Source organism: Streptopelia decaocto (assembly GCF_964273445.1).
Source record: "Streptopelia decaocto genome assembly, chromosome: Z".
NCBI lineage: Eukaryota > Metazoa > Chordata > Aves > Columbiformes > Columbidae > Streptopelia > Streptopelia decaocto.
The window spans coordinates 63735604-63762077 of record NC_138657.1 but is presented as its reverse complement, the minus strand read 5'-3'; the positions used below and the strand labels follow the sequence as shown (position 1 = coordinate 63762077).

At 38.6% G+C, this 26474-nt stretch overlaps 1 protein-coding gene across 1 annotated transcript in view; it reads left to right on the top strand.

The window, feature by feature from the left end:
- Window positions 1–600: 600 nt before the first annotated feature.
- The window catches only part of ADAMTS6 (ADAM metallopeptidase with thrombospondin type 1 motif 6), a 152743-nt gene continuing 126869 nt past the window's right edge, over window positions 601–26474 (top strand). Inside the window, exons 1-7 of the mRNA XM_082074507.1 lie at window positions 601–691; window positions 5530–5932; window positions 6736–7100; window positions 16109–16277; window positions 21532–21749; window positions 22270–22353; window positions 22864–23009. Coding sequence (XP_081930633.1) covers window positions 5836–5932; window positions 6736–7100; window positions 16109–16277; window positions 21532–21749; window positions 22270–22353; window positions 22864–23009 — 1079 coding nt within the window. The 5' untranslated portion in view covers window positions 601–691; window positions 5530–5835. The remainder of the gene's footprint in view (window positions 692–5529; window positions 5933–6735; window positions 7101–16108; window positions 16278–21531; window positions 21750–22269; window positions 22354–22863; window positions 23010–26474) is intronic.

Genomic DNA, 26474 nt, shown 5'->3' with positions numbered 1-26474 from the left:
CGCGGCCTCCCCGCCCCCCCCGTTTTTCGTTACCCCGACTGTACCCCTGCCCCCCCCCGCCGCCACGTGACGCGGCGCGCATGCGCGGGCACGGCGGCGGCTCGGGGCACATCTGCAGGCTGACGTCAGCGTGCTCCGCGCCGTCCCCCGGGCGAGGCTGCCAAGGCTCCCCGCTGCCGCCGCGCTCGGCTTGGCCGGGGGCCGGCAGCGAGAGGAGGTCTGGGGCTACTTCAACCAAACTTTCCTGAGTCCTTCCTGCTCTGCCTGCCTTCCCTCTCCCCCTCTCTCTCCCCCCTCCTCTCTGTCTCTCGCTCCCCCCCTCTCCCCCCCAACTCAGATGATATTCACATGGTATTTTGCACAGAGGAGGCTGCTCAAGAGGAGGGCACCCACCCCCACCCCAATATAAGCCTGTTTTTCCTTCCTTCCTTCCCCCCCCCCCCCTTTTTGTTGGAAAGACAAAATGTGCAGGGTGATAGGTTGGGTGAATTGATGGCATCCTTCCTCCTGCCAAGCCGGCCCGTTTTCTAAAAACCCCTTGTAGGAAGGCTAGAGAACTTTATTCTGTTGGAGAATATAACCCTGATGGTTGCTTGCACAGAGGGGAAAAGCAGAGAGGAATACGGGGATCGTCCTGTGCAATCTCTATTGTTTGAATCTTACTTTATATCAGAAATTGAAGATGAAAACGGTAAGGAAGATTTCACGCTATTCAATGAAACTTTTTGCTTTTTTTGTGTCCCGAATAATGGTGCGTGCAGGGCTTTGGGGAGCGGGGGGAGTTTTATTTGCATTAGGCGAGGTGGATTTGGAGTAATTTCAGACAGAAACCTTTGAGGATGGGGGAAGGGGGTGCGAGGATTTTCAGCCGAAAAGAGTAGTGATTTATGAAGTAGCGTCTCGAATAGTGTAAATTTTTTTTTAGATTTTTCATACTTTTAATACTAAGTCGTTGGCAGAGAGGGGGGAGAAAAAAAAATCCAACAACAGATGAAAACCAAAGCAGCCCCCAAACCGCGACAACCCACAGCTATTCTGGATCGCTTTAAGTTTAAGAAGCCCAGCGTCTGGCCGTGCCGTGTCCAGAGTTGTCCGCTGCTGCGGTCAGACAAGTGCATATTTTGTGCGGGGGCTCGGAGGGCCGGCGCGGCCGCCGTCCCGCAGCCCGATGCTGGCGGGGATGTCGGGCTCTCGCCGGGCTCATCAGGAAGATCGAAGCGTCTGGTTTTGATTTACTTCGAGCCGCTTGGGATTTGCCAGACTCTTAACCCTGCGGAGCCGTATTTATCGGTGTGTGTCTGTCTCCGCAGCGGCCCGGGGTTCAAAGGGACTTTGTTTGGTGGGAGGAGGTAAGTGGGCTCTCGCTCCCTGGCGATGCGTGTGCGGATTTTGTCTTCGCTATTTTCTTTCATTGTTGTACAAGAGAGAACAGAGAGGAGAGAGAGAGAGAGGGAGAGTCAGCCTCTTGTTTTTATTTGGGCTGCCGGTGCAACGAGTTTGGGCCAAACGCCAAGTGTCTGGGTCACACGCGTTTTATCCAAATAGATTCAGCGCTGCTGTCTGGAAATGGGCTGCGGAAAGTTAACTTTAGGATCAACTCCACCACAGCAACCAGGCTCTTCCCTTCAGTCTCTCTAAGGAGGAGGGCGCTTTTTTTGTTGTTTTTTCCTTTTGAATTTTCTTTGAGGGATGTGTGTCTGGTGACCTCCGACTTGCTTTAATACTAGGTTTTCAAACCTTTTTGAGAGTGCAGACGTGTGTATGCAATATGCATGTGTATACGTGTTAGACTGCGTGTGTAGCCATCTATTTTTTCTAGTTGTTGACTTTTTTTTTGCGGGGGGGCTGAGGGGAGCGTTTTCTTTTTCTTTGGCATTACTACCCACCCACCCCCCACTCCCGAAATGCATTGACAGCTGACCCCTTCGGCAGGGTCGGCGGGGAGCCGTCGCGGGGGGAGGCTGTTCGGGGGGTGGCCGGCCCCGCCGCACATCGGGGTACGCACAGCAGCAATTCTGTTAATCACACCTCGGTTTCTCGTTAAGTCCCGGGGAGGAAGGATCCGTTCTTTCCCTTTGTACGTGTCGCCCTCCCCGCCACCCCCTGGCCCCCGTTTCTTTTCACCGAGCCCTTCCCGGCGCGGTCTGCGCGTCGCTGTTTTCGCCTGGGGAGCTCCCAGGGGCACGGCTAATCTCCGGCTTTTGAAGCCCTGCAACGCTTTTCATGGCCAGCCCCGATACCTGTAATTGAATTTGTGTGATTGATGCCCGCCCCCCGCCCCGTCCCCTCCCGCCGCCCTCTCCATTTCCTTAGCAACCACTCGTCCTGCCGGCGCGGACGGCCGCCCCTGGCCGCGCCTCACCGCGGCGCTCCCCGCCGCTCGCCCGGGCCGGGGAGGGCGGGAAGGCGGCGGGCACCTCGCGGCGGCGGGGGCAGCCTGTACTTCCCCACCCGGGGCCGTTTCCCGCCCTCCTGGGAGCTCGACGCATTTGTCGCTCCCGTCGACCCGTCCGTTCCGCCCCGAAGCGTAACCCTGGGTTTGTCTGTCTGAGCCGGCGCTGCGGTGTCGTTTCGGCACCTCGGCTGGTACCGGCAGACCTTGTCGCCGCCTCCAAGCCGCGCCAGAGCCTGGCGTTTTTGTTCTGTAGTAGGCGCCCCTGGTGTGGAGACCCCGCGGCCGGTGGGGGCCCTAGCAGCCCTCAGGGGAGGCGGCCCGTGCAGTGATGCTCTTGGGATAGCGGTTTCTTGGCAGTTTGCCAATCTCACAGCTTCATCTACCTTAACGGACACATTAGTTGCCCAAGGTATCTTTGCTTAGGTGGAGGCTCACACGGAGGCTAGCAGTTTGGCTAGTCACCCCCCATAATCCACTTTATGCCTCGAAGTCTTCCAGTGTGGGTTTGTACCCTTTCATCCCGTAGTGGAATTTCAATGGGTAGGAAGCTCATGTCACCAATGAGAGGACTGACACTCTTGTCATCAGTGCCTCCACAGAAGTGGCACTGCTGTGCACCTGCCTTGTCATCAGCATCTTAGGTTTTGAAAAAGTCCTGTGTTTTTTTTTTTTAATTTTTAATTCTTTTTCTGTTTGGCAGAGCATTTATAATTAGGCAGGAGCTGTGATTTTAGGTAAAGGTTCAGGACATGAAACACCCTTACCAGTGGGTGAACATGTAGTTCAACCACAAGACGGAAGAAATGCTTCTTGTTGTAAGCTTAGGGTTGACAAAATGTCATCTTGACAACAGTCAAAAGTGCAATACCTAAGAAGATGGAAAGAGAAAAGGGTATAGACAGTGGATACGTGGAGGTTCATACTGGAAGTACTATGTCTGGAGTTACAGTGCTTTTATCCTTTAGGTCCATTACTACTCCTTAATCTGGAGCATTAAGGTCTGCTTGTATCAGGGCTCAAGATGGCTATGATACTTTTGGAAAGGAGGTTAAAAATTCTGCTGAAGCTTCTAGTAAGCTTAACATGACAGGAGATCATTCTTGTGTGAAGCTTGCAGTGAGTTGACCAATTCACACAGACCCCTGCAAAGGCACTAGACATGGGTGACTATTGGACACCGTTGACCAAGAACCACCATGTGGGCCGTTGATGTCTAAATAACGGGCACTGTAGTTCATGTTCAGTATTCTGAGCTACCTAGCTCCTAAGGTACTACAGTTTCAGGAGATCTTAAAGTTGGGATAACTTCTTATCAGCTTAACAAGCTGAATATGAGCTCCCCATTATGATTATTTGGCTAAGTAAAAGCTGTTGGGCAATGTTACCTCTAAATGTGACACTACAGTGTCCAGTTCTGGTGCCTGTGCATGAAAAGGGATGCTGATGAATTGGCAAGGGTTCAGAAAAAAAACTGCAGAAGTAACTAGACTTTGGGAAACTGGATTGCAGAGTGAGGTAAACCAAATAGGTTGAGCTGCTTATCAAGAAGTGTCAAAATGTGTTTTTATATCCATGCAAGGAGAAGAAAGCAGCTCATCGGCAGGCAGGGATAAAGCAAGATTCAGTGTCAGGAATTTGAAATGGGATGTTCTCAGATTAGTACACTAACTATTGTGCCTTATTTCTAATGTAGCTGAAGAGTATGGGATTGATTATGTCTTTTAAAAACTGGTAAAAGTCTAAAAACAGTGACTAAATATTAGCTAGGAAATACAGGTTTTTACATGGAAGACCAGACCAGAGATTTTATTAATATGCTTTGAGACCTTGCCACATGTGAGTGGCATAACTAAATTCTTATGCCGCCCCAGGAAAAAATACCACCAAGCCCAAAGAAAGCTTGCAAAGTGTCTTTTATTCCTGGTACAAACCTGATTGAATTCTATGTGCTGTCTTGAAAGACACTTTAAAAGTAGGTATTGGAATGAATAGATTAACTTCATTTATGTGGTAATAAGTAGATGCGTTTCAAATTGACTGAGAAGTTTCCTAATATTCACTGTGATGTTAATAAGTAGGATTTGCATGGTGTTGATTTTTCCTTAGATGACAGGCTATAGCTCTTTAACCTTTGCAAATAATCCACTGTCTGCAGGGGTATTACCTGTCTTAATGAATGTTGCAAATAATTCCCAGAATTTTAGAAAGGCAAATTTATCTAGTGCATATGTGACTATGTATGCTTTAGAAATTTTTTTTAAACAGTTTTCCCTTGTTAGGTATTCTGTTTCTCCATTGTCTGCTTCACCAGAGTTTGTTCTATGCACAGGTGTGCTGGGAGAGCTTAAGAGGACTGATTAGTACCAGCTGACACAACACATGGTGTGGTATCCCATGATACTGGATGGTTAGCAGACTGCATAGATCTTCCATTTAATCCCTGGCTGCAGCTAGACCAGCTTTTTAATATTACAAATGAAAAGAAAGTAACATTATTTACTCAATCTTGTGACATGCAGAATGAAAATAAAAATATGTTCTACTACATAAAACTGTAGTTAAGATATATACAAAACATTTTTGACAAAAAAGATTTGAAAAATTAGAATGTGTGTGATGAATAGCTTCAGATGCTGAAATTTGTCCTTTGGTATTAGAATCTGCAGCATTCCTATTTAAGTGAATGAGAATTCAGTCTGCATAAGCAGAACCCAGGTCCAAGTATTAAGAAAATACATGCTGCAGGAAGATCAGATAACTGTACTCTGGATTTTTTCCCAGGTCCTTCCTTTGTCTACCAGTGTATTGGGTCTAGTTACTCACCACTGAAATCAATGAGTGCATAGCATTGATTATAGCTGGAACAAGTCTGAACACAGTATTTGAGCAACAAGAAACCTTAGTTTTATGAGCTCTTATGCCTATTTAATGTAAAGTCCATATGTGCATCTTAAGTTGCATGGATCTGCTGTTCATGTTTTTTGTAAGATTGTGACATTGGGCCATAAAAGTGATAATGTTTGAATATTATTTCAAAATGTTATGTTAGCTCACTATGATGGCTTAGTGTTTTGCAGTATAGATCTCTTTCAGTAGAAAGAACTTGCTGTGACTCATTTTGCTTTGTTTTTCAGGAGAAGAAATGGAGCAAGTTCAGTAACTATCCAGTCTAACATCTTAACTGATTTCTTAAGGAATCTTACAAATACTTATTTTGAATTGAGAAAATGACTGCAGATATAGAAGAAAGTACAGGTTGTTGGAAAAGAATACCTGTCAAAAGGTGGAACATCCAGTAGTTAATTTGGAAGTACTATAAAATAAATATACCTGTTATGGTGCGATACTGGAGTGGAGTTAACTCCATAGCACACAGGTAGCTCTCCAAGGACAAAACCAATAATAATTAAAAAAATAAAAGCTTTCTGTTTTTCTAAATTATGGATTTTTTTTGGAAGACGTGGACATGGATTTTGAGTCTAGTCATGGTTTCATCGGAATTTCACAGTGGAAACAGGCTTTCATATAGTTCTCAAGGTAGGGTTCCGACCTCTGTATCTGACAAGGAACATCTATTTTTGCTATTTTTGCATTGCATTGGGTAATATTTTCTTAACCACATTTATCTTGTTCATGAGATCATATGGGTTCTACCCTTAGTTTTATCATGATTCATTGTCATGGAAGTTAAAATACAGCAGATCTGATTAGATTTTTATTTTAATTTCTTTCTGTCTACTTTTAACTGTAGGAAAGTCTTTCAAATTCAATCTAGTAAAATCTTGTACTTGATAATAGTTTAGAGACTTGCCATAAAACAATGAACATTTTTTTGGACTAGGAAGTAAGGATTTAATATTACTTCGATCCATTAACATTTATAGATTTTTAATGAAATAAAGAGCTGTTTACATGTTTTTACAATGTAATTATTTTCATTACTACTGTTCTTATTCTTGCAGGTGGTTCTAATAGCTTTTTTCTTTGAATGGTATCACTGAGAAGAATATGTCCTTCTTAGGTTAGAATGTAGACCCAAATGCTTACACATTTTGGGTAAATAGGAAAAGATACCTACTTAAAAACTGTTGCTTTTTCAGTGACATCAAGTTAATAGGAAACCAAATACATTTTCTTGACTTAAAAAGAAAGAAAATATTATTTTATCTTATTCAGTAAAACACTACATCTTGTGTTTACTTGAAAATGACTTTTACTCATAAAGGTGATGAGATTTAGCCAAGTATGGTTTATGTTTATACTACTACTTGTTGTTTCCTGTTATATTTTCTTCTCTTCTATGCCCACTCCCTGGACTGTCTTACCTTGTGATTACAAAGAGGAATTCCTGTCTTACCTTGAACACTACCAACTAACAATCCCAATAAGGGTTGATCAAAATGGAGCCTTCCTCAGCTTTACTGTGAAAAATGCTAAACCCTCAAGAAGGAGGAGGAGCACAGACCCTTATGATCAAGAACTGGCAGCATCTAAGTTATTTTTTAAACTTTCTGCCTATGGCAAGCACTTTCATTTAAACCTGACTCTCAACACAGATTTGGTGTCCAGACATTTTACAGTAGAATACTGGGGGAAAGATGGACCGCAATGGAAGCATGATTTTTTAGACCACTGTCATTACACAGGATATTTGCAAGACCAACACAGTACAACTAAAGTGGCTTTAAGCAACTGCAATGGTCTGGTAAGTGCACATTACATGTTCTACTATAATATTGTGCTTGTCCCTTTTAATTTACGGAAGAAGAACTTAACTGGCAGATCTTTAAGTTTTTTTTGGTCCTTGTGGAAAGCAAGCAGACAGGAAGGTGTAGAAAACTCCTAAAATCTGGTCTGGGTCATGGGGTAATGTAGTCATCAGTTTTTCAAGCTTAATTGTAAGTACCAGGACCCAGTTATGTAGTCCTTTAGCAGGCAACATTTTCAGTGTTTACAGTGTCTGCACAAGGGCTGCAAGATTAGGTCTGTACTGAGATCCTTACAGGCTATAAAATTTTTGCAATCTCGAGGGGTGGGACGAGGAAACAGTGGATCCTTTAGGATGCCGAGTCTCTCCAGAAAGGTGTTGGTTGAACTGAACACCTGCTTACTGTCTTTGACAATTTTGAGTAAATAGAACTTTGAGTAAATAACAGAGAATAGGAATTGCTTGGTGTAGATCTCATCACTGCTATAAATTCGAAGAGTGTAGAGGAAAGTAGACCTTATGCAAGTAATAATTTACCATTTTTTAGAAATATTTCGTTCACAAATTGTAAGCAGTTGCATTTAAAAGTAGGATTAGAAAGTCTCGTCTCTTTTATTTTCATTTCTTCTTTTACTGTTGATCTTCTGATCATGATGGAAGTACTGGCATGGGAAAAAAGATTCTTTTATTCCCAGAAGAAATTAGAAAACAAACATAAAAATTAAAAAAAAAAAACCAAACAACAAAAAACCAAACAACAACAACCCAGACTACTGAGTAACAAAATACTGAAATAGAGGGGCATTACTAGGAAATTTAAATCAAGAGCCAGTAATTTATCTAGTGAAAATATATGTATATATTATGGTTATTCATTCTGGTTTTAATTATACTAGCACACTGGTCAATCTTCTTGTTAGGAATAGGCAGATCTAACTAATTGCTATGGGAAAAAGAAGGTTACACAGACTTGCTAAGCTAATTCCTATTTGTCCTTGAAAATGCTGTTGAATAATGCATCTTGGGTTGTTATTTACAAACAAAAGCCAGCTGCTTCAGACCTAGATAGGTTGAACTACACCCAACTACTTTTGGAATACCCTTGAGGAAAAAACAATTTAATGGGGATTTCCATGGCTAAGTGAACACTTTCAAAGAAATGTAGTTAAAATGGCATTCTGTTGAGTGTAGTATCACAGTTTGGTTAATGCAGACTTGTAGTGGATAGGTCTGAATTTAGTACAATTTTTGCTTTGATTTTGCAGTTCCCATAAAATAACTTTTCTGTTACAGTTATTTAAGCTCTTAAACTAATATACATAATCATTTTGCTTTTGAGTTCTTTTCAGCTAAAAATACTAGGGAGACTAAATCCTGGCTTTCAGGCTGCATGCCTCTGTCCCCAGAGTTTCTGCCAGTTGAGGCACAGGCTGGTTGGCTTCCTCAGAGCCTGGAGTCAGTGCCATTGTGCTCCCATTTCAGTTCCTTTCTGACCTCAGCCAGGGGGTGAGCCAAGAACCCCTGTCCTTGCCTTTGCTGACTCTTGTTTTCCTTTCATGTTAGGAAGACAAGAGTGGGATGAATCAGGAAGAAGTCTGGGTTTTCCTGTCAGCTTTGCCCGTCTCTAACCCCTCATGGCCCTTTTTTTTCTTCAAAGAAGTTAGCAGTATGGGAGGTGCCTCACACCGTGAGGTGACATTTAGCATTCCCATTGCTGCTTGTTTCCCTCACCCTTGCTGTTTTGCTGGAGTGAAACTGCTCGCTGTTATGTGGTTCTAGGTGTGAATACATTACCATAGGGTCTGTAAGCTAACTTTAGGGTGAAATGTTTCCCAGTTAAATCATCATCTTCAGTGATATTAGTTGCTGTCAGCCCTTATGTGTTTCTTCCAGGTATTAAGGCAGTCTTAGTCTAGTCTCTGGCCATACCATGACTGGCGCCCTCGAGTTCTTCATGATCATGCCTCTTACATGTCAGGTGTCCAGTACATGCTCTAGAAAGCCCAAGTCACAAGTGTGTGAAGCTCCTGTTGTGTTCCAGAAGTAGCAGCGAGGGGTGACATGAGGCTGTTCCTCAGAGAGATAGGAATCCTGAAGAGGGGTGGAGCGAAGGCTTGACTTGGTATCATCCTCTACTGTTCAGAAATTCCACTGTCATCCAGTGTTGGCAGGGCCTTCTGAAGCACTGAGTAGAGGAGTTACCTCTCCGTTCAAATAAATCCATCACAGAGTTATTTTTAAATGATGATTCCTGCTGACAAATATTTTGTTATACAGCTGCTGGTTAGAACACGTTTAATAAAGCAATTGGCAATGAATATTTAAGACAATATTTCTTGTTTTACAATCAGTGATAGTTCAGAATATGTTGTGCTTAAGGCATTTGTTGTATTTTCCAGTCTGACTGTTGGTCTGTGAGAGACCATCAGTCACATTCTGCATAGTTGTTGATTAACATTTGTCTCAAAGTCAGTCATTTTAAGTGTAACTCTAAAACAAGCAGTAATATTTAACAGTGAGTGTTGCTCACAGTGAAATTAAAGCGTTCAGTTTATTCCAGTTATCCTTTTAAGCTTCAGTGAAGTGAGTAAAATTTCTTCCTCTTCGTGAATGTTTGAGTTAGCTGTTTAGTTATTCATGGTGGGCAAGTTAGACCATGATCTAATCAACATAAGTTGTATGACTTTGAAGAACATTTGTAGTATCTGAGATGAGTTCTTGTCCAAGAAGGGCTCTCTTGGGGTTTCATTATAATAAAAGTGACGAGCAGTCAGTTAATTTCCCTGTCACTGTTTCCTGTTTCAGCCTCTCCCTCTCTATTTCTCATTACCAAGTACCCTAGAATTACAGGCTGCTACTTACTGAAGTTTCATTGCAGCAGTTTCCCTCTGCTGGGCCCTGATTATGCTATAAATTGTCTGAAGTTATGAGGAAAGCTCTATAATCCAGTGAGCAGTCCTGTGAGGAAATTGAAGGTCTTGTCCGGCAGGCTTGCTGACTGCCAAACTCATATTTAGTTTGTGGATGTTACATTTGTGGGTAGATTGCACGTTTGGCCTTCTCATGAAAGAACCTGCAACAAGCAGTGTTTTGGGGCCTTTGGATGTTGAGTGCACGGCAACAAGGCTGAGGCATTGCCTAGGCTGGATGCATCGTACTGAAAGAAAGAATAAGCTGGTAGGCTGGCTGAAGAGACCACTTCACCTCCAGGGAAGGAAATTTGTCTAATTCTGATTGAAGCAAGTCTTAAAGAAGAAAAGTTTTGAAGGTCATGATAGTGGAATTGGGCAGAAACCAAACTTTTTGCATTCTGACCGACATATGTCCTCTGCCAGGTGTCAAAGCTTTTAAATGAGTGCCCAAACAAGTTTTCCACAGTAGCAGATTTTCTCATTGTCAAGGTTTAATGCAAGATGACAATAAACCGTGGCAGATGCTCTGTTAATCCCCCCCAACCTTTCCTTAGATAGGAAAAAGTGAATAGAAGGAAGAAGGGAGAGAGACTTCAAGTTGGAAAGGGTTTAAAGCTTTACTAATCCTACTAGTAAATAGAGAAAATGATACAAAATATACAAAACCAATCTAGAATGTCCTGGAGTAGCAGCTTTACCCACATGGAGTTGGCATCACTCCAGCAGCTGCAGGGCAGGCACTCAGAAGTCCTGGGCAGAATTTCACAGCAAACCGGAACTGGATTCAGGTGTGCAGGGCCTGCAAGCAGTCCTAGGATGGCAAGTATGACAGGTAGGGTCCTCTTCAGATGCTGGCCATGGTCAAAGAGTGAGACCCTCGTGATCTCCCTCTTATATAGGGTGTGTGGTGCATATGGGATGGAATACTTGGTTGGTCGGTTTTAGTCACCTGTCCTGTCCACCCCTCCTTGCAAATACACCCCTCTTGCAATGGAACATGTGAAATATTGTCAGTCTTCTTGGCTGTCATAGCAATAGATCTAAACGTGGGTCTTCTTCTCCATTTCATTGACCACTCTTATCTGTCTTGGAGGGAACAGTGTCTCAAAAAATATGCAGTTACTTAGAAGGTGCTTAGAATAACTTAGCTGAAAGGAAAATTCACTAAAAGAGGACTTGTCTTGTTTATAACAAAACCGGGACACGCATTTTGGCCTGAAAAGCTCAGTAGTGCGAAATACTTTAAAATGTTTAGAAAGTGAATATTATTAGGAAAGTGAAAGAGAGGTTAAATCACATTTTGAGGCTACTATGGTTCCAAGGAAATGTTTAATGTAAAAGGCCAAGTGTTTCCATGGCATATGAAGTTCCATACACTGAGTAACATTTGTGCTGGGTAGCACAGATGTCTCTATCCAAACAGAAATGATAAAGAAAGCACAAGAAGTAGGCTGTGGCTAAAAACATGACCTTACTTGGTTAAAAGAGGAATTATTTTGCTGGAAGACTGCATGTTTGTTTCATGTATTCCTAGATTCATAGATGTATACATTAATCATATTCTTCTTAAATTAGATCATTTGAAAGCTGATTCTACCATAAAGAATGCATCTACTTTTATAGATTATAAATTGCATATAGTATGGTATTATTGAATTGTGTGTAAAATAATGTCTAATTTATAAAGATCAGAAATTATATTGAAGAGGATTTAATGTTCTAGATCAGTATCTTTGGAGTTCTCTTTGGTACTAATATATATTTTCAGTATGGACTTCATATTCAGAAAATGATATGTAAGCTGTCTCTGTCCTAGTTTTAAGGTGTCATTTTAGTTTCCATGATGTACTGCCTCAGGCCAGATCACTATTTTTTTTCGTCTTTAGGAACACAGTAAGCTAATGCAATTGTTTTCATCAGTCATAAAACCACCCTGAAGTGTATAGCCAGATGTAGATATACTGAACAACACTGGCATGTTTTCAGAAGTTTCCATTACTACTAGTTTATATTAAAAATGGATAAAGCATAAAGTCTAGAAAGATTCAAGGCATGGAGAAATTGTAAACCAGTAGTATTGTGTGGAAAAGGCACACACTTACTTGTCCTCCATAAATAAGTTTGCTTCTGTGACTGATGGGCATCCCCCATCTGAAGGAGGTTAAGGCCCCAGCTGGACAGCCTGGCAGAAAAAGATTGCTTTTCACAAATTCAGGGGAACTCCATGTGGATTTACAGATTTGTCTGAGTATGTCAAACTGCTGGATCCAGACCTTATATATGTTAGCAGGAGCTGGCAACCTGTAGTGGGATTGGATAGCACAGGACCTCAAACAATCTGTTTCATATAATAATCTTGGGAATGTTGCTTGTAGTAACCTACTTGGGGCATTCAGCTTGTATCTTAAATTCATGGTATTTTGTCAAGACCTTTTGCTGATCATTCTTACATCTTAATGATCTTTATTTTGCTTTGGAGCAGAAGTTTGATTTACAAACTGTTCAAATACAATAGCAAAACTAAAAAAAAAATGAACATGAATTCTTTTTAATGCTTTAAAAGATGTTATTTCAATCTCCTTTTTCAACTATAATTGTGTTTTGCTCACATAGTAGATTATAAGCCAAAACTGGGGTTTAGAATGTTGGTTTGGATGTAACAGTGTAATTCCCACTATTTATTAATCAGGCATTGCTGAATGCATATACAATGGAAGTATCTCTAGCCACATGAATTTCTTAAACTCGTAATTATAATAAATGTTGCTTGTCACTGACCTATGTACACAATTATGTACACAATTCAAAGTGCTTCTTAAAATCAGTTACAGTGGTTAAACAAGACCACTTACATCAGTTTAATATTGGAAGAACAGTTTTGTTTGCAAGCAAAATTAATATGTTATGTTTAAGATTATATCCTGGGCTTATGTGAAGGCCATATGCAGGGCAAGTGTGTCTCCAGTGTTAGCAAGTCACTTGGCTAGCTGCAGCAACTGATCACATACATATTCTGCCTACCTGGTGGTAGTGTAAGCTAAAATGTATTTATGGTTCCTCAACTAAATATTACTAAAATATCTCTTAAACCACCATAATGTTCAGGCAGATGATATCAGATGTCAGCTAGGCACAGGAAAGACTAGCGATAGTCTCCTAAACCTTTTTTATGGCTGGTACCTGAAGGAACTATGATGATAGTTTGCAGACATTCATACTGGGTTTTGCATATTTTGGTTTGCAAATATGCAATTTGTATAGAGAATTAATGCTGCAATTAAGTATTGCTTATGGCATATGAATTGACTCACTCTCACTAAGGTCATATCACTGCTTAAAACTGTCAGTTTCAATATCTGATATAAATGTTCATGTTTACACTTATTAAGCGGGCTGGACTTGAGTATGGACATGAAGAATGTATGCTCTGGAGTAATCAGATTTAGGTTAAGACCTGCTGCGTTGCAGAGACGGAGCTGCAGTTTGGATGGTACCTGTGTCTCCCCAGGCTTGGCAAGAAGTGGACAGCCTGGTGGTGTTGGCCAGAACCACTCTGCAGGACTCTTTTCCTGTGGCAACATAATACCAGAGCTTATAATGGCTCAGGATTCGCCTGAACCCAGATGTCTGACATCCAGACTGGATGCAGTCCAGACTGTCAAGGTTCTTTCTGCACATCTGGCAAACCTAGTTACAATTTAGTTTATATTTTCAATACTATTTAAGCAGCAGTGTACCAGTAAATGATTTATATTCTAGTAAAGTCTTAGACTCCCAAGTAACAAGAAGGCATTGTGAGAGGAATTTGATACCAGCATCTTCCAGGTGAATATAGACCCTGATGTTAACTTCTTGAGTAAGTAATTGAGTTCATAATGAAAAATACCACTGAAGAGGAACACTTACTGTTATAGTCACTATGTATGGACTGTGTAATTGAAAGCTGCAGTGTGTTCATATATTTATTTTAAAAATTTATAATAGAGTTATATTTGAAAAACACTATTCATTCTGATATGTTATACAGGATTTTTTATTTTGTAAGTTTTATGTTGTTACTGAAATCCGCTTATTCCAGGAGTAAAGAACAGCAGGCATTTGATGTACAAAGCAGCAGCAGGACAGGAGCTTTGACCAAGAGTACAATGGCAAGCCTTTAGAAAAGGCTTTAGCATATTTAGAGCAGATGTGGAGCAAGTGGTTTTATGGCTGATCATAGAGGTCTCATCAGAGGAAAAAATAACGCCTTTAAAAATGGCTCATGCATAATACTTGCCTTACAGATCAAAGATGTGGTAGAAATTGGAGAGTCATCAAATGAGGATATGAATGCAGAAGTTCCTGCTTCCATTCTTCTACCTGATAAGTAGCTCTTTCTCCTGGTGTAGAAAGTTCATACATTCAGAATTTTCTAGATATAGATAACAGAATTTTTTATTTAGGAAATACAGGTATAGGAGTCTGTCAGGGCTTATTCCCCAGTGTTTCTATATCTGAAAGGATCCCAAAACTGGATTTTTTGCTGAAGTTCAGCTTTAATTGCTGAAGGTTCAGGAAATTGCATAGTTGGCCCGAAATCTCCCCTTTCTTCCATAAACCACTTCCTGTTTGGAAGAAGCTGAGTTCACAAATGTGAAAGTTATGTGAACAGAATATCTACTATTCTGCACTGCAGTATGAGGAAAAAAATATTCATTTGCTATGGAGGATGAGGTCTAGTGCACAGTCTGCAACAACTCGGATTTGCCAGATTTGTGGCAAGATCTTTTGTGCTGGTTCAACTGAAAATGAGTTAATTTTCCTTCACACAGTTAGAAACCTTTCTTTATTGTAGCTAGCACGATTGTTATTTGGATTTAGTTTGAGGACAAGAAGACAACACCCCAGGACAGAGTTGTCTGGGAGTCAAGGCCTCTGAGCTCTGCTCACAGGTGTGGGCATCAAGGAAGTGGGGCAGAGTTTGACTGACATCCAGACTGATCAATAAGAGTATTCCATCCCATTAGTGTCATGCTCCATATTTAAGGAGAATCAGGATCTTCCAGCTGAGTTCTTTCCTTGTTTGCTTGGAGCCAGGATGGAGACCTGTTGGGGGAAGTTCTGTTGGGGAACTTCTTTAGTTCAGCCTTTTGCCATCCTGCTGTTCTGCAGAGGCCTCTGGGTCTTTCTGCCTTTTTCTCTCTTCTCTCTCCGGGATCGGCTGTTGGGACCAGGTGCTGCTCCCTGGTGTGAATACTGCTAGGGGTGAGTGGCGTTCATGAGGAATTGCCTTGAGTATCTTTTATTTTATATTCTGTTTCTATTTATATTTTTATATATATATTTACTAGCAGTGTATTAGTATTTTGTTATTTTATTGAACCGTGTTTATCTCAATCCAGATTTCTCCCTTCCCTTTTGATTCTCTCCCCTAGTTGGGGAGGAAGGAGCGAGCGAGCGGCTATTGTCATTGTATTGCTAGCTCAGGTCAAACCATGACACCTTTTAAAGAATAGGTGCTTTGTAGATACTGTATCCTAAATTAACATTAATAATTTGATTTTAATTACTAGCTCATTTTTGGAATTAAGCATCTGAATGTAAAATGCTGAACATTTTCCCTGAATATATGTTTTGAAATGAATCCTTTGTGCCCTTTTCTTTGATGCAGTATATGCCTTTAAGCATCCACCAGTATGGTGTCACATATTTGTCTCACTATTGGAGCAAGACCATTTTGGCTTGGTGTCGCTTTTAATGGATATGAATCACGTAGTTTTGGAACATCTCTGTGAAGAGATTATTTGTCGTATACTGAAGAATATCTCTTCCTTTCTTACCACATCACCAAAAATGATGGGAAAGAACTCCATAAATGGGGTTTTTATTTTTTTATGATGTTTTTATTTTTTTTCTCATTGTGTTGCCTATAGGCACTTACTCCTGTTCCCACTAAAGTCTGTGCAGGTGACCTGCCTCATGTATTGTTTTCTATGTTGACTTAGAGTTGTGGATTTCTTCGCAGAGATCGTAGTCAAATGTTTTTTAAAATTAAGCTTTTTAATAGGAGTTCTATCTTTTGTGAGTTTTCATTTTCTTATTTTCTTCTTTAAGCATGGAGTCATTGCTACAGAAGATGAAGAGTATTTTATTGAGCCTTTAAGGAATATAACCGAAGATTCTAGTAACTTTAATTATGAGAATGGTCATCCTCATGTTATATACAAAAAATCTACCATGCACCAGCAACACCTCTATGATCACAGTCACTGTGGAATCTCAGGTAAATGAGTACAAGTGTCATTCTTTTTGAAAAATTACAACTATTTTAACATCCTGCTTGGTTCACATGTCAGACAGTGGAAAATGTAGCAAGGGGAATCCTCCTTCTGGGTGATGCAATATGCCCTGTTGAAAAGCAGCTTTATTTTATTTTCAGATTCAGAGTATAGTGTCTTTCAAAAACTGAGACACTGGGAGTAAGTCTTGTTTTATATTTGTGTTGTGTACAGTGGTAGTAGTGAGCATAGGCTTCCTCAAAATGTGTTATGAAATGTACTTTGTTCCCCACTTGAAAGCATGACAGCTCAATGTTTAATACATGTTCCATCTCATTTGAGGAAACTTGACATGCAATAAATGTGTTAGTATTATGATTAGTAATGTATTTGGAACTAGAGTCAACATCTTTCTTGTTTACAGAAGTTTATAGTGTTTTGATACTGGCTTTTGGGTCAGTGGATTAATTTAATAACAGTCACATATGTGATTTACAGGTGCCTTATGAGAAGGATTATCTAGTTTTGATTGAAAGATATTTTCCTTGTGTATTCCACAACAACACTTTTCAAGTACTCCTTGATGTGATTTTCACTTGCTTAAACAGAAAACTAACTTTTTGAAGACATCATGGAGTAAACCTGACAAGTTGTTTTAGAGCACTAAAATAATGGATTTTTTCCATAATAGAAAAATGTTCTAACCTTATACTTTTTTTTTTTTTTTTTTTTTTTTTTTTTTTAATATCTCACAAATAGCTTGTTCTTAAAAGTTCGGTCCTGGACAGTTGCATTCTGTGAGATTCAGTGCACAGGCCGGGCTGACAAATACTAATATTAAAATAAAATAATATCACTGCTCATTGATGTAACTTATTTCAGCTTCTTTTGGAGGTTGTAACTTTACTGGCACCTGCTGACTGAATTTACAGTACAGATTGCCTGGAAAGGTCCATGCTTGGGAGACAGTTGTTCCTGAGTTTCAGTTAACTGTGTTTAGGGAGTGTCAGACGTTATGTTTGTAACTTCTGTTTTAGTTTGGAAGTATTATTCCATCTACATGCTCCTAATATTGCAAAACAAGTGTCCTAACCATTACTGCCTGCTAAATGATTGCAAAATCAGACTACTAATGTATGTTCATTTTGTAGGGAAGGCTGTCACTTAAGCCTCTTGAAATAAATGGAAGGATTGTGAAATGTAGGATGATGCAATTTTTACTATTATTATATCCCTAGAAAAAGAAAGGATATTGGCCTCTGTCAGATGTTATCTCCCAGATCAATGCTTAGGAAGTAGTTCTCCAAGTGAGGATGAAGCAGTGGCAGCTAGTTTGGTCAGGTTGCATTCAGTCATTCTGATGGTATCTGTTGTGTGGATCATAGGCTGATCAGTGCTATGCATCTTGCATACATTTTTTGTGAAATCTGCCATAATCTTTAGCATTTATTCCTTTGCATATTTGATGCTACATGTGTTCTTGGAAGCTCCTGTGTGTGTTCTTGGAAGCTCCTGTGCATGTTCTGAGCTTTAGATCTGTCATATGCCCAGGGGGGTTGTGGAGTCTCCTACTCTGGAGACATTCAAAACCCACCTGGACACATTCCTGTGTAACCTCATCTAGATGTTCCTGCTCCAGCAGGGGGATTTGGACTAGATGATCTTTTGAGGTCTCTTCCAATCCCTAATATTCTGTGGTTCTGTGATATCCTGAAGTCTTAAATTATTGAAATACTAAAGCATTTCTTTTTAAAAGCCTGTGACTAATATCATGCTCATTCATCTCAGTTTCTGCTTTTTTTTGTTGTTCTGTATACTACTTCCACTTGATGAAGATATCTGAAAGAAATTTGCTGTCCCACAAAACTCAAGGTCTCACTTTTCCAGATGATGTACTATTTTAATGTTCTCCCCATGGGTACCAAAAACCTTTCAAACTCATTTTCTGAGTGGTGTTGGAGATTTATCCCGAAGTGGTATGGATTCTCTGGAATATCAAAAAAGTAAAATAAAATATTACTTTTCAATTTCACAGGTTTCAGACCCTAGGACTAAAGCCAGGTTTACAGTAATAACTTATTTTGCTGGTAGAATAAATCTTCAGGGTTTTAGCAGTTTTGAGTAGTCTAATTTTGTGTTTTGAAATGTGGTTGTAACAAACCTGTAGGTGCTTTTTGGCAGTATATAACTTATTTTGTCTGGAGACTGATCTTAGCTTTACCTTCAGAACAATTTTGCCAGTATAATATGCTGGGAGGAATCTGCTTTTGTAGCAGTGCCACTATTCACAGTCTGGCAAGTTTCCCTTACTGTAATCTAGACCTAGATTTATTGTGTGCCTTTTCTCTATTAGGGAAGTGGTAAGGATTTTGAAGTGCTGATTGAGACAAGGAGAATATTATTTCTGACTTTTCTGAGAAAAATTGCAATAATTGATAGGAAGTGGGGTGGTGAATTTGGTGGAAGGATGATCAGAATTGGTTGGGATGAGCAAGTGATGGACTAGCTCACAGTAGATAAAATTATGGTGCCTAATACAATAGAAGAATTTGAGGGGCAGGGTGATTCAGGTAAGAAGATGGGATAGACTTTCATAACCTAAACTAGATTTCAAGCAGTTAGACATAAGAATGTTTAGAAAATAAAAAATGTTGAATTACTATTTCATGTGTGTGTCATCACCAAGTTAACTATGTTTTATTAAATATCATTGAAATCATTAAGGTTTTGGTAAGAAGTTGGCCACCATCAAATTATAATCTCTTCAATGGGATTTGAGGCCACTGGGTTATCTTGCAGAATGCTGTATTTGGATAGGATTGAGAAAAAAAACAAAAATTGACACATGAAAGACACAGAGCGGCAGATTATTTAGGGGTGGCTCTACTGCATGCTGCCTTATGTATTGGTTTTACTCATGCTAGACTTTAAAGTTGGTGTATTCTAAAATGAAAAAAATGCTTGTATATACATTAAATGATGATGTTAAACTAGTAAGAAAAAAAGCAGCACATAATGGTTCACTTAAAAGTATTTTCCTAGTCTCATCTTACATAAGTAGCATTCTGTTGTGTTTTGAGATCTTTCTCTATATATGTTCTCTCCTCTCTCTGCTCCTTCATGCCCACCTAACATCTTTAGAGGACTGAGTTAGGAAAACTTGGGTACCGTAGTTGTGAACTCTATGTCCACACATTTTTTGATTTCTTTTTAAATTTTAAAGCTAATCTCTGCTTTTGTAATCATTATCTTCGAGTTTTCCGTTTTGGTGTGTGATTTCCACCCCCCCTATCACCCATCCTCCCCCTTTCTGCTTTTCCTTTTTTACTTCCTGATAGCTATGTTCAATGTTAATGAAATTCAGGTTTTTTTTACTTTTTTAATCTAAGAATGTGCTGAAAAAATGTCATAACTTGACACAGAACTATTTCTTTTAGATATATTGCAAACATTAATTGACATGTTTTAGCTTTATAAAGAAAATCCAATCACCATTTTCTTGTGTTTTTAAAGTAAACCAGCATAAGCATTAATAGATCCTGGAGTGTGAGGCTAAGTACTCAGGATTGTTTTCAGCTTTACCATTACTTTGAGACCAGCATGAAGTCTAAGCTTCTCATCTGATAAGAAACTGGGAAATATTTGTTTTTGTGAAGTCTTCGGAGACCTTTGTTTGAATGATGCTATCACAATGGGTCCAAAAAAATATTTTGTTTGTTTATCTGAAAGTTTTCTGCATGAGATAATTTGTTTTCATATGTTTAGAATAGATTTGCATCTTTGAGTGAAAAATTACGAATGAATGTGGAAGCTGTATTGCACTTCTAAAGTACTTCTAGCAAATATAAGAGCATCAGAAACCCTCAGATGTCACCATTTGTTATTTTAAAATTAAGAGCAGATTTAAAAAAAATAATAGAGAAGCTGTCAGAGAAAATTCCAGACATTCCTAAATCACTCCTTAAGTGAGATGAAAATCTTTGAACCATTAAAGCAACTTTGAATTGCTTACAATAGACGTGAAAAACAGGAAAAAGCTTAATGTTCATATAGAATCCTCAACAGGCTTTAATACTTGATAGGTTTTTTTAGAATGAATATATCCATTTCAGAATTAGGACAATTGTATTACCAGCATTTTTTCAACTACCAGCTTTATTTTCATTTTTTGAGTTTTCTAAAATATGCACCTTTTAAAGCCAACACAATGGCCTCAGAAATTATCAAGCACTGCAACAGTGGAAATGCTGAAGCTTTGTATTCTTGGTTTTGACCTGAACATATGTTCTTAGTGGTGTAATTATTGCTTTGAAAATAACATTCTACTTAGGTGAAACTGGACTAATAATATACTTAGATAAACTTAAGGTTGAGACCTGTGTGGGCCTTTCTGGAAAAAGGGTATTTAATGCACACAAAAGTGCCTGTTTTGCAGGGAAGGGTGGGTTCAATTTTGTCCTGAGGACAGGAATTCAAAATCAAAGTCTGTAGTGTTTGTTTTGGTGATAATTAATTACAGCTGTTTGAATTTTTAATAATCAATCTCTTGCATGCAAAAAATATTTTTCTGTAGTAAAACAAATACAAAAAATCAACATATTTAAACTAAAATTAGTGTTAAAAATATCTATAGCAATTATCCAATGTCAGACTATTTTAAATTTCCCATTTTAGTTAATTCATGAGATAGGTAAAACATAGTCTGATAGCTTTCTGAAGAAAAAGTTAGTTTGTTTGGCCTGAAAATTATTAGGCAGGTAAGCATAATTACCTAATCATTACAGAGTTTCACATGAGGGAAAAAGCTTTTTTTTGATGCATTTATCAGCATATTTAATTCTTTAGTATATTTTGATACCTTTCAGCTTGAATTTTGAATTTTTTATTTCCACTATATTTTTTTCCAAATGTTCTATCTGTCTTGTTGTTAGCTATAAAATTCTGAAGTGTGCTTGTGGCTAATTTTAACTAACCTTTAGTATTAGCATAGATGTGAAGAATCAGATCTATTAAGAGAATATTGATGATTTATGTTCCCAAGTCAATTTAGGGAGAGTTGAGAATATAAGAGCTCAAAGCTGGTTTTCCATTATGTAAGGTATTTTAAATAAATGTTTAAAAAACATAATAAATTTAACTTTGCCTCAAGAAAGACTTCTTTTTAGAAGCCTGAAGATAGTAATCTCAACATAAACCAGCTGCATTTGAATGAGTTTTTCTAGTGAACCCTCTGAACTGTGTATTTATTTTGGCTCCTAGAAGACCTCGCAAGAAGTGGTAAACCTTGGTGGATGAGTGATGCATCTGCTTTTCCAACTTCACTGCCAGTCAATGACACTCTAAGTGGTCATAGTCGACAGAAGAGATCAGTAAGCCTTGAACGGTTTGTGGAAACGCTGGTAGTAGCAGACAAAATGATGGTGGGATACCATGGTCGCAAAGACATTGAACACTACATTTTGAGTGTAATGAATATTGTAAGTTTCATCCCTCTCTGTGTTCATATCAGTAAGCATGTACTGAAATGATAAAGCAACTGTATTTATTTATTGGCATGAATAATGCTTTAAAATATGTATCAGCTTGCAGGAATGAATAATTGAAATATCACAAATTTTGGCATTGTGGGGGAAAATGCAGTACTGTTTCTGTCAAGAAGTATGCTGTGATCACTTTTAAATTATTTGTCTTTAGTTTTAAATTCATATGATTACGTTTAAATTATACAGTTCTATTCTGTTTAAATCAACAGTCTAAGTGCTCCGTGTGTTGGATGAATTATGAAACAAGGTATAAATGGTTTTGATCAAAAAGTGTGACCCAAGAAGTTTGTTTTATTGAATGGTCATTTTTTGGTCCATTAATAACTGTCATTCAGGTGATAATGATAATTAACATTACAAAATTACTTTGAGTGAGAGGTTAATTTTTAAGTGTTTAGAAACAAGTAGTGTTTCTTGTCTGACTTTGTGCCTTTTCTTATTTTCTGGAGGTCAGGTTGCCAAACTTTATCGTGATTCCAGTCTAGGAAACGTTGTGAATATTATAGTGACACGTTTAATTGTCCTCACTGAAGATCAGGTAAGAGCTGTTGCACTGATCTTCATATCCCTGAAATATAACTTACATTATTGTGTAATATAGATTTCATTTAATTATTGCTTGAAATGACTGCATCTGAGTACAAAATCTATCTTGTAATCTTTCACTACTTTAATCAAGATGAAACAGTTCAAAGGAATATTCCTCATGTATCATTTCAAATATATCTGTTCTTACTCCAGGTGATTATTAATACACCTTTGGGAATGTCAGTTTTATTTTTAGATCTATATTCTGATATTCTGATTTTTTTTTTTTTTTTAATTTTTAATTGACACAGGCATTATTAAAGTTGGAACAGAAAGAATGCCTGTTCAGTAATACACAACTGAACTTGGGTCAGATTTTACAGAGATAAAATTTGGCAAGAAGAGTTTATTCCTAGAAATCACTGCTTCTAATTATAGTCCCATTTTAGTTTTCAAAAGGCTTAACAACTGACCTTAGTAATTTGTTTGGAACATTTCTGGTATGCATGTTGTATTGCAGCCAAACTTGGAGATAAACCACCATGCAGACAAGTCCCTCGATAGCTTCTGTAAGTGGCAGAAGTCCATTCTCTCCCACCAAAGTGATGGAAACACCATTCCAGAAAATGGGATTGCCCACCATGATAATGCCGTTCTTATTACTAGGTATGGTCATTATAAGTATTGTGTTTATTTTATTTTATTTCTGTAGCTTTCTTGTTCTTGCCTTACATATATATGTAGAGAGAGGCTCGTTGTAAAGTAATATAATTGGTAGGTAATCTTAAGAGGAGGAAAATTAATAGATGGCTTGTCTTAAATATATCAAACTATTAAACTAAAGATTAAGAATTTGGAAAAGTAAGATCTGCAAATTATTTGCTTCTGCTGTAATTTTCACTTCATAATGGGCAATGCAAAATATTTCAGTAGAACAGATGGATCCTATTGAACATTTTATACTTTTATAATTGAAAAGAATTAATAAGATTATGGAGTATGAAACAGTGTGGAAAACATTTTATTAACTGTATATAATCTTTTTTATAAGAATTTCAAGCCAGAACCTCAACTAATGTATTAGTATTTCTGCTGAAAAACAGCTTCTTACTGATTCAGGCAATGTGAGAATCTACTTTATAGCTGTTTTGATATATTGCGCTTAATTAAGATGAGAACTGACAGTTTTAATAGGTAGTTTCAAAGCCTGCATATGTACCCATTTGTATGCTTCAATTCCACAAAGCTTGCACTGTAATTTTGAAATTCTGATAAATGTATTCCTGTTTGTCCTTTGCAGTTATGGGTAGGCAACTGTACCTCATTAGGAGATTGCTTTTCCCATTGCTTATTTTTTCATCTCTGTTTTGTTTAAATAGCAGCAGGTGCAGCAGCACTAATTTGGATTAGGATCTTTTATTATAGTTTCTGGTTTCCAGGACAAATTGCGTACTGCTTTGTATGTGACCTATTTGTGGAATCATTGTTTTCACTGCAGAAAATCTTTACCTATTGATTAAAATAATGGGTATTTTCAGGAATTTGTGTAGAAGGTGTAAAAGTGTCCGGGGTTTTTTTTTGGATGGGTGGGTTTTGTTGGTTTTGTTTTGTATAAGGAGCATTTTTGGGGGGCAGGAAAGAAAAGCTAATGAATCACGTGTATTTTTGTATTCATATTTCAAATATAATTGTAACATGGGGTCATTCATACTACATAGTAATAATTAGGATAATTAAATGCCAGAATCATTTAGAGCTCAGTTATAGTCTGAGAAGTTTGAAAATTAAAATCTCTAATAAACAAAAAGGAATGAAATTCAAAATAAAATACAGTCCAAGATCTTGATTTTTCACAAAGGCCTTCATTTATGCTCAATTTTTTCATATGAGTACTTCCTTCAATAGGGCTGCTCATGTGTGAAATCAAATATATCTTTACAGCTGTGCTACACGTCAGGCTTTTACTAACATAATCTAGGCAGTGAATGTAATCCATAGGTGGTATGACTGTGTCAGTTGAAGCTCCCCAACATGTATGTATTAGCTACCTTGGCAACACTGTATTTTTACTGTCATGACTGAATAACTTGATGTTTTGTTAGTGTTATTCTGTCACTTCAAAGCACAGTTGTTTATTTTCTTTCACTGTTGTGCTTTATTACTGTATGTTTTCTGCTGTCTTCCCTGTTCAGGTAGCATGGTCCCAGCATAATTATGAACAGTTCTGTGTTCCAGATGAAGGCTTAAGCCAGTGCTAACTTGAAGGTCTTTAACTGCAGAAGGAGCAAATTTTCAGAGAACATGAACAATACCCAGTGAAAATTAAGTTTTCTCAGTAAGAAGTAGTAAATATTAAGGACTTATTTTATTCCTCGTTATGGGGGCTTAGTAATTGTGTAAGTATGCATGGAGGCATGCCAGGCCAATCTAAGAAGTCTCATGGAGACGTTACCATGTCTGCTAAGCCACTGGTCTTTGGGCAAGAGATTACCTTTGTTCAGTGTGCCTGGTGTATGAGCTTCTCTGTTGTGGTCCTGCAGGCACCCTGCAGCCTGCTGAGCTCTTACTTTTGCTATGTGGGTGGGGGATTGCAGAAAACTTCGTAGCTCGTAATAAGAAATAAGGCAAGTAAGAGACTGGTCCAAGCAAGAGCCTCATTTCCAGTCAGGAGAGCAAAGTGGTGGTTATGGAAATATGGTATTACTTGCATGAATATGATTTAAATAAAAAAGTAATGTGAATTCTCAACTAAGTCTGGTGAGTATTTGGTCTGGTTTAGCTTCTTTAAGGCTGACAGACTCCATAATTTACCTTAAAAACACAAAACTTCAGAGATCACAATGTACCCTGATATTGCTACTTATTTGTGAAGAGCACTTAACTCAGCTTCCCTTCCGTTTCAATCATTTGTTTCCCTTTCTTGATCTTATAGATCATACAGTAGGAGTTATGGAATTCCTCAGCAATACCTTGATTAACTTGCAAGCATATAAGTTATGAACAAAACTATTCCTTTTCCTGTGCACCTACACAGAATGATGAGGGCCAGAGGGTTGCATTCTAGGTTATGCTTTGTGGCAGAGGTGGAAGATGACAAAATTTAAAACATGCCTTTTTTTTTTTTTTTTTTTTTTGCACCGTAAGAGTTCTCTAGTACTACATTTCTATATAGCTTAAGATGTTAATTTGATTTGTCCAGGTACTAAATAGTTGTTTTTCTAGACGACATATGTGACTGACTCTCTAAACTTTGCAGCAATGGGGTCTTTTCCTGCTGGGAAGGAAGATCCAGAGCTATTAGTTTACCTCCTGTTGTGTCAGTAGATCAAGTTAAAGGTGTACCAAACAGCCCATAGAGAAGAGGCTTCAGGGGAAGCAGAGATGCCCATGTGTGTATCTCTAAGGGGGCAGAACTTAGTCTTTGAGATACAGATGTTTTGAACAGATGTATGAAATGTCATCCTCTGTTGATAGCATCACATACCAGGAGTTTGGTTTATGTTTTTTAAAAAGAAAACTGAATCCACTATGCTTGACAAAAGCATTAAGATCTCTTTGATGCTTTTATAGGAGCATAAGTGATTCCATGCAAAAAACTTCATGAAGTTTTAGTTCTGAGACTGTAAACCTTGATCCTTTTTCCCCTTCCTGTCTTGCCCTACAGTACTTGTAGAGATGCACTTATGTAGGTACAGCTTCACAAAATTAAGGACTTACAACATCTTAAAATACAAAAATCTTTTACTTGGAGTGCACTTGAGTTAGTTTTAGGAGTGGTTTACTGCTTTAGCAAGTTTATTCCACAACCCCACATTATTGATGTACCTTGTGCATGTTAATTTTTGTGAGACAGTGAATGAGCTCAGTCTTAATACAGACTCATCTATTTTTGCTAAGTACCGCTGTACTTGTAATTCAGAAAATGTATTGCTAAGCTGTGTGATATGGCTGCTGTTAGCATTAACCCTGGTATTAGTATGCAACATATCTCTAGCAACAGTGCTGAAGCCCATGTGGGAGGCATTAGCAATACAATAGAATTGGTGGATTTTTCAAATCTTTCAAGAAGAGAAGTTTAAGAGAGAGAGAGAGAAGTTTTTCATACATGTTTATTGTACATGTACAAAATTC